This window comes from Trichechus manatus, unplaced genomic scaffold, assembly GCF_000243295.1.
Source record: "Trichechus manatus latirostris isolate Lorelei unplaced genomic scaffold, TriManLat1.0 scaffold00017, whole genome shotgun sequence".
NCBI classification, from domain to species: Eukaryota; Metazoa; Chordata; class Mammalia; order Sirenia; family Trichechidae; genus Trichechus; species Trichechus manatus.
The window spans coordinates 15,540,110-15,556,401 of record NW_004443953.1 but is presented as its reverse complement, the minus strand read 5'-3'; the positions used below and the strand labels follow the sequence as shown (position 1 = coordinate 15,556,401).

General features: G+C 43.2%; 1 protein-coding gene across 1 annotated transcript in view; it reads left to right on the top strand.

The window, feature by feature from the left end:
* The window catches only part of RTN4IP1 (reticulon 4 interacting protein 1), a 54,737-nt gene extending 38,836 nt beyond the window's left edge, over positions 1–15,901 (top strand). Inside the window, exons 8-9 of the mRNA XM_004372435.2 lie at positions 3,822–3,914; positions 15,474–15,901. Of these exons, the coding sequence (XP_004372492.1) occupies positions 3,822–3,914; positions 15,474–15,581 (201 nt within the window). The 3' untranslated portion in view covers positions 15,582–15,901. The remainder of the gene's footprint in view (positions 1–3,821; positions 3,915–15,473) is intronic.
* Positions 15,902–16,292: the final 391 nt, after the last annotated feature.

The window sequence follows — 16,292 nt, the reverse complement described above, 5'->3', positions numbered from 1 at the left end:
CCTTTCAACTGATTGGCTTCTCACATCAGATCACAAAACGGAGGATGGTTACATAATATCTGCCACACCACTGAGAATCGTGGCCCAGCCAAGTTGACACATAACCATCACACTTGTAAAAGTAGACTAATAATACATCTACTTTACTGCATCATTGTATGGGTTAAATGAGATAACTCATGTGAAGAACTTGGCACAATGCCTAGTACATAAGAAACTCTTATTAAATATTAGCTTTATTATTAGCCATTGTTACCTCTTTTGATTCTATCTGGGACACCTTCTGCTTTCTTCTTGCGTGTACCTGATGGCCCTTTCTCTGTTTCACCAGGTTAAACACACATATGTCTACAGAGGCTAACAGAACCATCATGCCTCTGCTGGAATTTTATCAGTTCATTGTGCTAACACTGCATATCCCATGTGAATCAGAAACTCTAGCTATTGATGTCATTATGGGAGTTTCTGGGCCGTGATTGGTCACCCTGACTCTATTGGTCAGTGCTGCTTGGAGCTATATTGCCCACCTGAACACATTCAGTGTGTCGTAGGCCTTAGAGACTAGAGCAAGCCGGCCTTAGTTATGAGGCTGATAGCAGAGTCTGTGCTCACTGCTGAACATGATAGCCCGTTACCACAATTGTGACAGAGGTTTATATAATTTCATGTTATCAGCTGTTGGTAATTCTTGATCATTGGTTTAAAGTCTGAATTAGAGTTGAAATGGAATAGATTATAGAACAAAATAATACAGATATTTTCTAATTAGACAAAATATTTCAGACTCAGGAAAAAGGCAGTAGGCGGTTCCTCAGTGGTAAAAAGGTTGTGAGTCACTGTGTTGACCCAGCTAACCCTGGCACACATTTGTGAGATGGGTGGCTTGATAATTATGTTCAGCTTCTGTTTTATTCTGGAAATTAATTTGGGGTCTCTGGCGATGAATTTAGTACTTTAGTCTCTTGAATACTGTGTACTCACTAAATGGCTTAGAGATAAAAAAAGAAGAGCTATGATAGAGGAGACCACAACTCAATTTGTGTGAAGTATGTTTGGGTAATAGAGATGACCAAACCAGCCACTGCACGCTGGTGTTCTTTATTTTCATTTGATTCAGATGGCAGCCAGAAACAGTGGCCACACGGTGCTTTGTGGTGGAGAAGGGAACCTTAGCTCTCCTTTGTCTCTTCCTTCTGTTTTCACAAAACCCAAACTTTCCAAGTGCTTTAAAATATAAATGTAAATTTCCTGTAAGATTTCGCAGTTTGTACTCCAGTGAGCCCTCTTACTAGCTAGCCTTAAGAGTTATCCTCTGAGCGCACAATAGGCACAGCTCTCTTCATTTTCTCTTTTCCCCCAACTTGAAAGATGATAGTGGTAGTCTCATGTCTTAAGTAGTTTCTCATGTCTCTCTGAGAATGTGCCCAGTTAAAGCCTCATTGTGATGCTCTAGACTCTCCTGCCTGCTTCAGTTTACTTTCTCTCCCATAATGGCCTGGAAACACACACACACACACACACACACACACACACACACACACACCCCTTACAGCAGAATTTTTATATTCTATTCAGAATTATTTTATATTCTGCAACAGCAGAATTTTGCAGACCCCAAGTTTCACTTTATAGGGTAATATGTTATAGACGTGGCAGTTATGACCATTTCTATTCCTTCTTAGTACTCTAAACAATTACCAGAATGTTGTGGTCTGTGAGGCCAGACTATAGGGAGAAGTACACGGACAGGTCTTCTATGGGACCGGGCCCGCTGTAAGCTTGGAACACTCACAGTGTTTCTGGTACATAGCTAGCTACATCAGCCTTCAACAGATTTTTTTTTTCCCAAGTTAATTGCTTAGACTAACTTGGACCAACCTCTTTCATGCTGTGATGCACATAGAAAATGGTAGTATTTGAATAGTACGATGAGGCTGTTTTGGACCAAGAGCAACCTACCTGGAGACTTCTACCAGCCCAGGCTCTACCTTTCTACCCTGAGGGCTGAGGGGAATCAGTGCATTGTCACACCTATTCTGGGGTGAGCCTGTCTTTGTTTGCATCTGTTGTCCTGGGGTAACTACTAATGGTGACTTCTTTAACTCTCACAATTATTCCCTGTCAGACAATAAATTATAGGTCACTCAACCAGTAAGCCATGCTTGGCGGACCAGTGAGGAAGCTCTGGCCTAGACAACAGCTTATTTTTCTCTTTTTTTCCTACATTCTTAAACTCTGATTTGGTGCTACCCAAGTTTATCCTCCATAAGCTTTACTTTCAGCACTGGACAAATATTTATTGAGTACTTTCTATGTGTCAGGCATTGTAGATACATTCTCATGTAATCCTTTCAACAACTTTGTGAACTAGGTGGTGGTATCACCATTCTGCAGGCTAGGAAATAGGCTGAAAGAGGTTGCCCAAAATAACACAACCAGTAAGTGGCTGAGCTAGAGTAGCAGGTGAGTTCCATTGCACTTGTCAGCTTCATGCTATGACAGTAGCTTATATCATGGCTGAGGGATTGTGGGGCAGAGGGTGAGAAAAGAAGTCTGTGCTCACCTAGCAGTCACTATGGGTGGGGTTGGGAAGGGAGGTAACATGGTACCAGCTAACCCTGTACTACCTCTGGGTAGCTCCCACCTGACTAAGTTTGGGTGGGCAGGTCATTCAGATGACCTTAGGGACAATATCATTTAAGCAGGTCAAGATGACCCCAAAGATTGGTTGGGCAGGACATGGAAAACCTTAGCTCACTTGTTTCTATAATGACCCACCCTACCTGCAACATAAAGAATAATTAAAAATGGGTATACGGGTAGAATGGAGGCAGTGGTGATTCAGTGTTTGAATTTTCTCACCTTTTATGTGGGAGACCTGGGTTCGATTTCCAGCCAGTGCACCTCATGTGCAGCCACCACATGTCTGTCATTTGTGGATTGCATGTTGCTATGATGCTGAACAGGTTTCAGCGGAGCTTCCAGACTATGATGGACTAGGAAGAAAGGCCTGGCAATATGCTTCTGAAAATCTGTCAGTGAAAATCCTGTGGATCACAATGGTCCAGTCCACAACCAATCATGGGGATGGACAGGACCAAGCAGTGTTTTGTTCCATTGTACACAGGGTCTCCATGAGTCAGGGGCCAACTCTATGGCAGCTGACAACAACAACAATGGCAGTAGGGTGGTCCTAAACCTTCTTGGTGTAAGATTTTTGCTCATCTTTGTCTGGGGAGGTTTTGTTCCATAATAAATTGGGTGACTTGAGATTTGCCATAATTGATTTGGGGAAGACCCAGCCATGACCCATAAGGATTCTATACTTTGTTTTTCCCTGAAAGCTGTCTTATTTCTGTCACAGCCAGGAAAAAAATGTGATTGGATTTCTTGTCTGAGAATATCACATTTTGGTGTCTTACTGTCCCCAAGGCATTCTTAAATTTGTTAAAAAACTTTTCCTGTGGCTCTGGGCTTCACTTAAACTTTGGTAGGGAAAGCCTACTAGATTAGCTTCTAGTTTCTTCTAGAGAGGAAGTTCTGTATAACACTATTTAGAATATCATTTTAAGGAGAGCTTTCCTGTGCTTACTTGCTTATCAGTCACAACATGGTGAAGAAGCCTGCATTCACATAGGTACGTCTGTGTTCATTCATTTATTTATTAAACATTTATGGAGCATTCACTATCTGTTGGTCATGTAAGGTGCTGTGGATATAACCCACTGTATCAGCATGAAATGGGAAATTGTCTGTTTTAGTCATCCAGAAAATGCTTTTTCCTTTCCTATATTTGATATTTTTTATTTTCTTCTTTTTAGCATTTCTGGCAAGGAGTTCATTATCGCTGGGCCTTTTTCATGGCCAGTGGCCCATGTCTGGACGTAATTGCAGAACTGGTGGATGCAGGCAAGGTACGTGCAGCCCTTTGTATTGCTAGAGCACCCTTTTAATGCTCAGCGGCCTGCCCACCAACCCTAGTCAATGGGAGCTCTGTAGAGGTGGGCTTGGCCAATTTATATGCTGCCTTACCTGGCCAAATTTAAGTGCTGTATTTTTGGTTCTCTCTCCATGGGAATCATAGACTGACTGCTAAATATGAAAGAGAGCTTATACCATCTGGTCCACCCTCCTTGGTTTATAGATGAAGAGGCAGGCCCAGAGAGGTTAGATGATTTTCCCAAAGACACTTGATTAGATGGTGGCAGAGCTGGGATCCGTGGCTAGGCTGCTTATATTTTGGTAATGGTCTTGGAAAGAAGGAAAGTTCCACCACAAAGGAGATCTGGGCATACAAAGGTGGGAATGTTCTTGGAAGTTTACAGTAGCTTCTGGAGCTCCTTTAGTCAGAAGGTGAGGCTGCTCTGGAGGTAAGCAGATTTCCACATGAGCAAGGGGAACAAACACTGAAATTTAAATCCCAACAGAGGTAGGAGCAGAGTCAGGCCCCAGTCTCCCCATTCCCAGACTAGTATAATAAAGTTGAATACACGACATGTCTCACAGGATCAGTGGCCAGGGCGTGGATGAGGATTGATATGGGTAGAGTCACTGGATGGTATTCTGTGACTACTCGTGTCTGTCCTGCAGTGGACTGTGTGGGGAAGGGATGGTTGCTTATAGTCTGGCCATCCCTTTTAGGATGTCAGAAGGGCTTTCGGGGCTGCTGGGGGTTGAACGACTCCGCAGCTACCACCTGTTCATTTATGTTCTTAAGTAGCCTTATAGTTAAGACTATCCCACCTCTGGAGGGATAACTCAAAAGGTGAACTCATAGTCTGTCACTGATATTTGTGATCTTATTGAGAAATTATGTGGAATTATAGGCCGGCAAACCTTACATATTTTAGAGGGTTGCTTGAGGTCATCCTACCTGATTCTAATTTTACAGATGAGAAAATTGGCTCAGAGAGATAAAGGGACAAGCTCAGGTTTGCAGAAGTAGGACCAGACTCACACCTCCTGACTCCCAGTCCTGTGCCTTTCCCTCTCCACCATTCAGCTGCATTCCTAGTGCTTGAGGCTGAGTTAGGGACTTTAGCTTAAGTTGCGTTGTTCTTGTCATTTTACAAAGGGATTGGAGCAGGGCTATTGTTGCCATTGCATGATCCATGCTGAACTACTTGGAAAGAGCCCCTGGAGATGGGCTTTATTCTATCAGCATGTGCCCCTTGCTAGCCCATTTCATCTTTCCATTTCAGTTTCTGAAAATGTTATTTTTAGGAACTACTTTGTGTGTGTGTGTGTGTGTGTGTGTGTGTGTGTGTGCATTTAGTTTATTTTTTTCATTATAGCCGAGTAACTACATAATAAAAGATAGTCTGTTACTGTTTCCCACATTTTTTGGTTCTGAGTTTTCATGCCTTTTCTCAGACCTTGTAAGTGTTGATGTGTACTAGGTTGAAAAGGGCTGAGCCTTATTGTGACTGTATAATTAAGTGCCTTTCTGTAGGGTTCATGTCATACCTCACAGGGAAGCTTATTTTATTTCTAGGAAGAAGGAATGAATTCTCATCGAATAATTCAGCCCATAGTTCTACATAAGTGCTTCATGTGATTGGAGCCCCATTATTAGAGAGGTCTGTCCTCCACAAGTACACCAAACAATTGTACTTGTCCTCATAGCTGCTCCAGGCTGTCCACATGCTTACCATTGCTCTTTTGTATTCAAAATATTGTGACTCTGTCTCTACCTGGAAGTTACTATTTACCCAACAGAGAAGAAAGGTGGCTTGTATATACCCGCCTACTAATTTTGGCAGATAACTGATAGAATGGTTAAAAGAGGACACAATAGAAATAAAGATGTCCTGAATTATCTTTGAAGGAGGGTGAGTGATTCTTCATTCTCCTGACCAGGGTTATTTGGGCTTTGGAGTCACTTATGATAGGGAAGGGCTCTGGGTCTGTGGAAGCTGTTATGTGAAACTGGATGCCATGGTGAGGTCAGGTGGTGTGTCTTGTCAGGCCACTGCTTCCCTGTGGAGAAGGTCGTTTACTCTTTGGTGAGAGGTCATTGCCTGTTTACACTGGGAAACTGGAAAGGATAACACAACAGATCTTTACATGTTGTGTAGTAGGTACAGATTTGTTAAATTGGATGAGGACATTTGAATTTTTCCAAGCTTAGGCTAAGTGCTTAGTGAATCTGATTAGCAGGTCTCTGAAAGAGGATCTGGAGTTGTTGAAGAGAATTTTGACACTTCTAGAAATGGAATAGCTGTATCAAAAGGTATGTACATTTATAATTTTGATAGATTTTTAAATAGCCACTTCTTAGGAATCCTGGTTTGTGTATTTAGTGTCTGGAACTTCTCTTGCGGCTTACCTTCTATGCCTGTTGTCTCTTTATTTACCTGTTGTGACCTCTCGCCTGTTTTACTTCATTAGAGACTTGTTTCTAGGACTATGGAGAAAACCTGACACTGGTCACTTGTGACTTAAACTCTCCTAGTAAAAATGGAATCTGGATTAATGAGTATTATTTGTGGATTCTAAATTCTCCTTGTTAGCCCTTTATGATTCAGTAAAAATGGATAACCCACAGAGTTAATTGCCATAATCCACTGATAATGTCACTTTAAGGACTAAGGTGTACCTGACCCAAGCCGTGGTGTTTTCATTCGCCTCATATGCTTGTGAAAGCTGGACAATGAATAAGGAAGAACGAAGAAGAATTAATGCCTTTTAGTTATGGCGTTGGCGAAGAATATTGAATATACCATGGAATGCCAAAAGAACGAGCAAATCTGTCTTGGAAGAAGTACAGCCAGAATGCAAGGATGGCGAGATTTTGTCTCACATACTTTGGACATGTTATCAGGATGGACCAGTTCCTGGAGAAGGATATCATGCTTAGTAAAATAGTGGGTCAGTGAAAAAGAGGAAGACCCCCAATGAGATGGATTAACACAGTGGCTGCAACAATGGGCTCAAACATAGCAACGATTGTGAGGATGGTGCAGGACCAGGCAATGTTTTGTTCTGTTGTACATAGGGTCCTGTGAGTCAGAATCAACTGCATGGACCTAACAACAGTGATAGTGTCATGCTTACACTTTCGCTATCAACACTGTCCTGCCTTTGCATACCCATTGTTGCACTCTAAACATTTTTAGAAATAAGCTTTTCTTGTGCCTGCCATTGTTAGGCCCAGAAGTGATAAGAAGCTGAAGTTTTACAAGCATAGGGACCTCACAGTTCATTTCTCCTAAATTCAAGATCCGGACTTGGTCATTGCTTTCATATGACATGTGAAATGATTTCGTAATCACAATTTCAGTCTGAATTTTAAGATAATCTTATAGCATTTTCATTATGACTTTAATTGGGGTTGGCAAACTACTGCCACTGGGCAAATCTAGTCTGAGACAGATTTTTGTAGGTCCTCTGAGCTTAGAATGGTTTTTACATTTTAAATGAGTTATTAAAAAAACAAAAAGAAGGACATAGACCATGTGTGGCCCACATGGTCTAAATAATTACTGTCTAACCCTTTACAGAAAAAGTTTACTGACCCTTATCTTAGAAACATGGTTAAATTTTTTTAACCCATTCATGCAAGCCCCAGTTTATACATCAGGCAAAGGAGGAGCTGCATAGCTGGTGACATAGTGACAGGGAATGACCTCCCCTCAAAAGTTCCTTCTCTTTCCCTGCAGCTGCTCCACACAGCAAGGAACCTGGGGCTTTCAGAGACCAGTTTGAAAATGACTATGTTATGCACTGAATTGTGTCCCCCAAAAATGTGTGTCAACTTGGCTAGGCTATGCTTCCTAGAATTATGTGGTTGTCCTCCAATTAGTGGTCTGATGTGTTGTGAATCTTAACCTCTGTGATGTTAATGAGTCAGGATTAGAGACAGTTATGTTAATGAGGCAGGACACAATCTGTAGGGTTATGTTGTATCTTGAGTCAATCTCTTTTGAGATATAAAAGAGGGAAGCAAGCAGAGAGGAGAAGGACCTCACACCACCAAGAAAGAAATGCCAGGAGAAGAGTGTGTCCTTTGGACCTGGGGTCCCTGCGTTGAGAAACTCCTAGACCCAGGGGAAATTGATGACAAGGACCTTCACCCAGAGCTGACAGAGAGAGAAAGCCTTCCCCTGGAGCTGACGCCCTGAATTCGGACTTATAGCCTCCTAGACTGTGAGAGAATACATTTCTGTTTGTTAAAGCTATCCACTTTTGGTATGCCTGTTATAGCATCACTAGATAACTAAGACAGAATTTGGTACCAGTAGTAGGGTCCTACTCTAACAGATACCTACAGTGTGGAAGTGTTTTTGGAATTGAGTAATGGGTAGAGGCTGAAAGAGTTTTCAAGTGCCTAATAGTGAAAGCCTAGATTGCCTTGAAGAGGCTGTTGGTAGAATTGTGGACATCAAAGACAATTCTGGTGAGGGCTCAGAAGGAAGTGAAGAGAGCTGTAACACTGGAGACAGCGCAGATGGTGAGAAGCAGCAGCAGAACCAGGAAACCAGTGTGAGATGGCATGGGAGCCAACCCATGGAGCGAGAGAGCTGAGTGCCTTTGGACGGGAGGCTTCCTGGTGGGGTGGAGTGCCTCCAGGCACTCATTGGTGAAGCTAGGCTTGCCGACCCACAGAGCTAGAGAGCTGAGTGCCTTCGGGCCAAGGCTTACTGGCAGAGTGATGTGCCTCTGGGCACTTACCCGAGGCGCTAAAGAGCTTTGTAACACTTGACTGAGCAGGGCAGAGGCTGGGCTGGCCCAAGAGGCCCAAGAGGCCCAAGAGGCCCAAGGAGCTGAGAGGCCAAGAGGCTAAGGAACCAGGAAACAGAAGCTGAAGAGACAAGGAGCACAGGAAGCAGAGCTGCCTCAGTCTCAAAGGGTGGGGCCACGGCCTCATGGTTCTCAAAGAGTGGAACCACAACCTCCTAGGTTTCAAAGAGTCAGATCTTCAACTCAGTTTCGTAGTATGGGGCTGCTATTCACGAGTACCAGGGGCATGGGGCTGGATCCACCACCCAAAGCTGAGGGGGAGGGACCCCTGCGCTGAGAAGCTCCTAGACCAGGGGGAGGATGGATGAGTACCTTCCCCCAGAGCTGACAGAGAGAGAAAACCTTCTCATGGAGTTGATGCTCTGAATTCGAACTTCTAGCCTCCTAAGCTGTGAGAGAATAAATTTCTGTTTGTTAAAGCCATACACTTTTGGAATTTCTGTTATAGCACCACTAGATAACTAAGACTGTTTGGGGTGGTCTCAAAAAGAACAGTTTATAATTAGCACATTGAGTGTAATGGGCTGTTACTGAAATTGTGCCTACAAACAGTTTATTGGCATTTACTCCTAAGCTCAATAAATATTTCCTGTTTTTATTCTATTTAACAAACTTTTTTGGTGAGGGATGGGGAGCCCATAGTAAACATTATACTCAGGGTAAACATAGCTCATTTATATTCTCATAGAATATTCGAAACAGAAAAACCTAGTACTTACCTAATTTACTGTCCCCATTTCCCCCTATACCCTGCTATTATGACACATTTGAAGACACTGAAGGAGGCCCTAAGATACATGTCACAGTTACGCAGGGCCCAGGTCTTCTGACCACTAGGACATTTCCATCCACCATCCTTTGCTGCCTTTCTTTAAAATCAAGGTGTTGATAATTAAGTAATAAATTCCTTACAAAGCCTTCATTGTTTTCTGGTTACTTAAATAGTTACCCACAGTGCAGTTTGAAGTCCTGGTATTTCTGTTTGTGAAAGAGCACTCTAAAATTGAGGTGCTTGACATAGCTAAAATGGCTGACACAGGTCTGACTCAGACTCCATTTTGTCCTAGCCCCCTGCTTCTGCTTTTTAGAGTATGTGACCCATGACTACACTCTTGACCAAAATAACTTGTTCTGCAGCATTCTGAGGTGGCCCACCTAGATTGTTGTAGGAACCAACTCTGAAACGCAGGAAACTGTGGCTAAGGTTGAGTATGTCAGCCAACAGAAATTCTCGATAAGTTAGTCTTACAGAGGGTGTTGAGTGTCAACCAATCAAGTGTACCCCTGTACTCTTCCCAGTTCTGTACAAAGTTCTGACCAAAGTCGCATGCCTATGTGCCCTCTTTAGAACGCCATTTTGAACTTACATTTTGGTGCTCCCCGATTTGCAGATCTTTGAATCTGAATAAAACTCTTGTTTTATAGAAACTCTGTTTTGTTTTTAGCATATTATATCTACAGAATTCTTGTATTTCTCAGTGTCTTTCAGGACTGAGAGCAGGAGAACAGGCAGATTCTTCAGACCATAGTCAGCTACTGATAAGAATGACTGTGCTTGGGGGAAAATATTTATACATACTTGCTTATATATGCATATATTAGTTTCCTATTGCTGCTGTTAACAAATTACCACAAACCTAGTGCCTTAAAACAACACAATTTTATTATTTTACAGTTCTGGAGGTCAGGCATCCAAAATGGGTTGGCAGGACTGTGTTCGAGGCTCTGAGGGATAATCCGTTCCCTTGCCTTTTCCAGTTTCTAGAGGCATTCCTCGGCTCATGCCCCCACATCACTCTGACCCCTGCTTTCACTGTCACATCTCCTTTACTGCCTCTAACCCTCCTGCCTCCCTCTTATAAGGACCATTGTGATTACATCTGACCCAACCCGAATAGTCCAGGATCATCTTCCCATCTCAGGATCTTTAACAACTTCACAGGTTTTAGGGATTAGGATGTGAATATCTTTGGGGGCCATTATTCTGCTTACCATAATGCATGAAATGTCTCAAAAGCATATGCAAGTAACTTGAAATATTGGTTGCCCCTGAGGAGGGGAATTGGATGGCTAGGGATCAAGTGTTAGAAGAAGGTTTTTCCTTGTGGCCTTCTATCTTTGTGAATATGTTTATTTGCACACACATATTCTCCAGGTAATTATTAAAGCCCTCTGAAGTCACGTGCTTCAAGTCCACAGGTCTATTGAAGATCCTAGGCTTGGCTGAACAATGATAAAGATTTCTCAGTTTATCGTTTCTTTATTTTAGCCAGCATCAGAATAGTTCCTAGGTAGCTTATTTGCATTCAATTCAAAACACATTTACTGAGGGCCCACTGGCACTCTGCTTCACCCAGTAGGATGTGGAGAGATGCATTGGCCACACTGAGTTACCTTCCAAGCAGTGTTGTCCCATTCTGCAGTGATGGAAATGTTCTCTGTCTGCACTATCCAGGGTGGTAGCCGCTAGCCACATATGATATTGAGCGCTTGAAATGTGGCTAGTGCGACTGAGGGACTGAATTTTAAATTTTATTTACTTTCGATTAATTAAATTTTAAATAGCCACATGTGGCTAGAGGCTACCATATTGCACAGGGCAGCTTTAAGGGAAAATGTAATGAATTCTGAGGCAAGTGACTCCTCCCCGGATAGCCAGGCCCTAATATAACAATCAGTTGTATTCCAAAACTTTATGTTCCTTGTTTGCAGCTGGATTTGTTCCTCCTGAGAAAGATTGCAGTGATAGGGTTGAATTTCTAGGAACCACTAGAAGAGGATTTGTTGCTATATTATGCCATGCTGTGGCATGTATCTCGTCAATCTCATGGCTTTGAGGCTTTAGATGTTACTGAAGTTGTTTCTATGGGAAAACGTATACTGAGTTTCCTCTCTTTTGGTTGGAAGAGGCATCTTTTTTCAGGGAGACCTAGGGACAAGTCCTGTATGCTTTCCAAAGTGGGCACATTTATTCCCTTGGAAAGCACTCCCATCCTCGCAACCCCCTCTCTTACCTATCTCCCCACCTCTCGTGAAGGGCTGTCAGAGCAGCAGATGCCCAAATCCTGGGGCCTGCCTTTGTACAGCCTTTGTTTAAGGAGGTTAAAGCACAACCAGGAGAAGTTTGTGCTGGCATTTGGGTCCGAGACTGAAACGAGGGCGGCTGCTGTGGGTGTCTCCTGGTCCGCTGTGATCCCCGTGTCTGCGTAGTGGGAAGTGTGGTGTTGGACCCCGCTTTATAGCAGGCTCCCAGTGCAGGCGGACTATCGCAGTGTCAGCACATAAATGCCCCCTTCACTATGAGTAACCTTTCCCTCCCCTTTCTGGATTTTAACCCTCACCCTTTTGTCCTGGAGGGAGGCTGTGTGTAGACATTGTTTCATCATTTAATTAATCTCCATTTGCTGTCACATAGTCAGCCAACAGTGGCATTTGCCTGCCTGTTAATTGAAAGTCTTTTTTTTTTCCATTGTCACTAATGGGAACTGCTGAATGACTCATTCTGCCACCGTCAGCCCTCTAGGGCTATTCACCACAATAGGCTTGACCAGCCAGATTAAAGTGTTCGTAACCAAGTTGCCTGTGTCATCATTTCAGGATCTGGGTCTCTGTCAGAGTTTTTGAGTTAACATAGCCAGATGAGCTTAGGTAGTTCATTCTGGAGTTGAGCGGTTGGATTCAGGGTTCCTTTGTGACTCTGGTAGCACCATTGCAGTGTTGCTTTTGTTACAAGTGTCAGATGCTCCGTGACAAGTTGATGTTGTTGTCTCCTTTCTTTTTTTGCTGTATCTCACAGGTGCTTGTTTCACGTACCTGCTCTGGAATAGTGCCTATTGGAAGGTGGCCACTTAGTCTTTGTGGAATAAATGAATATGTGTATAAGTCAGAACCCTAGGAACAAGGCAAAAGGCTATAATAGGGATTCATTCCACTTCAGGGTGCATGAAAATCACGTGGGAAGCTTATTTAAAATGCATTGTCTCTGCCCCAGCCCTATAGAGTCTGATTTAGCTTTTCGAAAAGGGGGCCTAGGTCCGTGCATTTTAAGCAAACCCTCAGGTGATAACTTTTCAGGTAATTAGCATCCAGAAAGCAGTGTCCTAGGACTTTAAGGAGAGCAGAAAGTTCAAAAGGTTTCATGTGGGATATACCTGAAAAAAACAAACCAAACGCATTGCCATAGAGTCGATTCCAACTCATAGCGACCCTATAGGACAGAGTAGAACTGCCCCATAGGGTTTCCAAGGAACGGCTGGTGGATTCGAATGGCTGACCTTTTGGTTAGCAGCCAAGCTCTTAACCACTGAGCCACCAGGGCTCCAGGTAGGACATATAGGAAACCACTTTTAATGCATTCCATTCCCTTTTTAGAGAAGGCAAGTAGGTTTCATCTAACAAGCAGCTCAGATTAGTTACTAGGGACTATGATGTTGAGGAAGATTCAGCTTGCGGGGGAGGTCCACGATGATTAATTAGTGTTTAATAATCAGCAGTTAATTAATCTGTTTATTAACTGCTTATTAATCCTTGGATACAGATGGGAGTGGTGGCACGTGTACCAAGCTATCTGTCATCTAGGTGGCCAAGACGCAGGCCCTAGAGACCTCGGCTGGCACAGACAGTCACAAGGCAGGCAGGCCAAGATGCAGACTGTGATAAATCATTATAATCATTGGCTACTTTCCCTTTTAAGATTTTTGGAGTAGATGTAGGAAGCAGCAGATGACCTAGGAGAGGCTTTGTGCATAGCGGTGAGAGCACAGATTCTGGCATCAGATTGAATCCTGCCTTACCACCTAGCCTATGGGACAGTTCTACTCTGTCCTGTAGGGTCGCTATGAGTCAGAATGGACTCGACAGCAACAGGTTTGGTTTTTTTGGCTTTTTTGGGTTTTACCACCTAGCAGTTGAGTAACGTCGGGCAACTTAACTCTCTGTGCCTTAGTTTCTTCGTCTGTAAAATGGGAATAAATAATAGTACCTACCTCATAAGGAGGTTATGGGGATTGAATGAGGTAAACTATATAAAGCCTTAGAACAGTGCCTGGCATATGTACTAGCTGTTATTTTTATTATGAGCTCATTGTGATTTGTGGGTACAAATACATTTTCAGCTTTTTAAAGAAGGCTCTTTTGGTTCCAGGCTGTGAAATTCACACAAAGGAAGGTGTACCAGATGCATCAGAACATCACCACAAGAACAAAGTGTCATATTTACTTATACACTCTTTCCTCTTGTAAAAGAAAAGGGGTCATAAAATGTATGAGTCAGTTTATGCCTCTGACAGCTAATCTATGCCAGTTGAGCTGAAATAACAAATGTATAAGTGTTGATTTTTGTTTGAAGGTTTGAAAAAGGAGAGTTCAGTTGGATTTTTGCAAGGGGAGAGAGGGTACTAACTGGGGCTTAATTTCAGGGGGAGGCTGCTAGCAATAATTGTTGTTGTTGTGTGCCATTGAGTCAATTCCACTTATAGTGACCCTATAGGACAGAGATGAACTGTCCCATAGGGTTTCCTAGGCTGTAATCCTTACAGGACAGACTGCCCCATCTTTCTCTGGCAGAGCTCCAGGGCGGGTTCAAACCTCTGACCTTTCAGTTAGCAGCCGAGCACTTAACCATTGCACCACTAGGGCTCCTTTCTGATAGTATTAACACTAAAGTGAATACTCACGTTTCCGAGCTGGCTGGGATGGCTTTCCTGTTCAGTCGAACAAGCTGCTTTGCTGCTTAGCAAATCCTCCCAGGGCAGCTCCAGCCTAGGACAAGGTCTCCTGAAGCCCACAAAGCCCGTGTGAGACTCTTGCTTCCCAACTATCTTATTGGTTTTCCCCTGAGTGGTATTTATTAAGCTTCTGTCTACCTTCAGGACAAGGGAGCATTTCATTCTGTTGTGCATCGGGTCGCCATGAGTTGGGAACCTGCTCGAAGGCAGCTAACAACAACATGCTTAGCATTGTACTGGGTGTTGTGGGGGGTAAAAAAGAAGTGGCGTATTCCATAGATACTTTAAGCTCTGGTTAAGTAGATATGCCAAACACCTAACAAATAAAATCTATCCTTAAGCTGTGCACTGTCTGTGAGGGGGCCACAGAGCTACATAGCTCAAGGACCTTGGATGCTCCTTTTGATTTTTACTACAGACAACAGGGTGGCTAAGACGTGTAATCAACTACAACAAGTGCAGTATGTGATGAGGGCCACGTGGGTCCCAGAGCAGTTCAAAGGGAGAACATATTGCAATACTGGAGGAGTAAGGAAAGGCAGTGTCAGACTTGGGCTGAAAGCATGGAACAGTTTTCAGAAAGGAGGGATTTCTGGGCTGCAAACAGAGTATGTCCAGAGAGTGACAAGTAGACTGTTTTGGTGGAGCGTAGAGTCCACAGGAGGGCTGAGGCTGGGATGGTAGTAGCCTTTCAATGCCAGGTGTGGTGGGAGATATTGAAGGGCGGGTTTGGTTTTTGGTGAGTGAAAGAGTGACAAGACTAGTACAGAGCAGAAGTAAGATTGAGCCATGGTAGAGTTGGGATGCATTAGAGAGAAGAGAGAGAAGGACAGGAGAGGGGAGGGGGAGACAGGAGTGAGTACAGCACTGAACTCTTGACCTAGGTGTACTGGAAATAGACCTGAAGAATCGAGCCTTGAGAGACATTTTGAAGAGACTAATTCCAGGAGTTATCTGTCTTGATATTTTCTTATCCAGCAGTCAACCTCTTCTTGTGTTTTACAGATTCAGCCAGTTATTGAGCAAACCTTTCCTTTTTCTAAAGTTCCAGAAGCCTTCCTGAAGGTAGAAGGAGGACATGCACGAGGAAAGACCGTAATTAATGTAGTTTAAATAAACACTCAATTTAGTGATTGTTGACTCTGTTATTTGGGGTCTACATGTGGGCTCCAGGAAACCCTGATTGCGTAGTGGTTAAAGAGCTATGGCTGCTAACCAAAAGGTTGGCAGTTCGTATCCACTAGGCACTCCTTAGAAACCCTGTAAGGCATTTCTACTCTATCCTATAAGGTCGCTATGAGTTGGAATCAACTCGACGGCAACGGGTTTGGTTTGGTTTTGGTTTGTGGGCTTGAACTTTTTTCTAGCATCCCTTTTCGACCATTTTCTCCAGGTTAGCCTATAAATTCCATTAAGTTAAAAAAAAAAAAAAACCTTTTTTTGCCATAATTTTCTCTCTTCTGAACTGAGCACAGAGATGGATTCTTCAACCACACTTCACCCTCTCTGCTTGGGACAAGTTCACCCTGCCTCACCTCAAGTGCTTTTTGGTGTAACCTCTGCCCCTGATATATCCATGCAGTCATAGGTGTTGAGAAGCCCTCTGTGCCAAGCACAGGGATACACAAATATATACGACATGACATGAAAATATCAGCACTGGTACTTGTCTATAAAAGTTAGTGATAGTTGTGTAATGATGTATTTTTTTAATACTGTTCTTCTTTCACACCAGCTTTACAGCTTGCTATGGCATCTTCTAATAGCTCAAACTCTATTTTATTATCCTCATGTTCGTGAGATACTAAAACTTTGGGAATATGG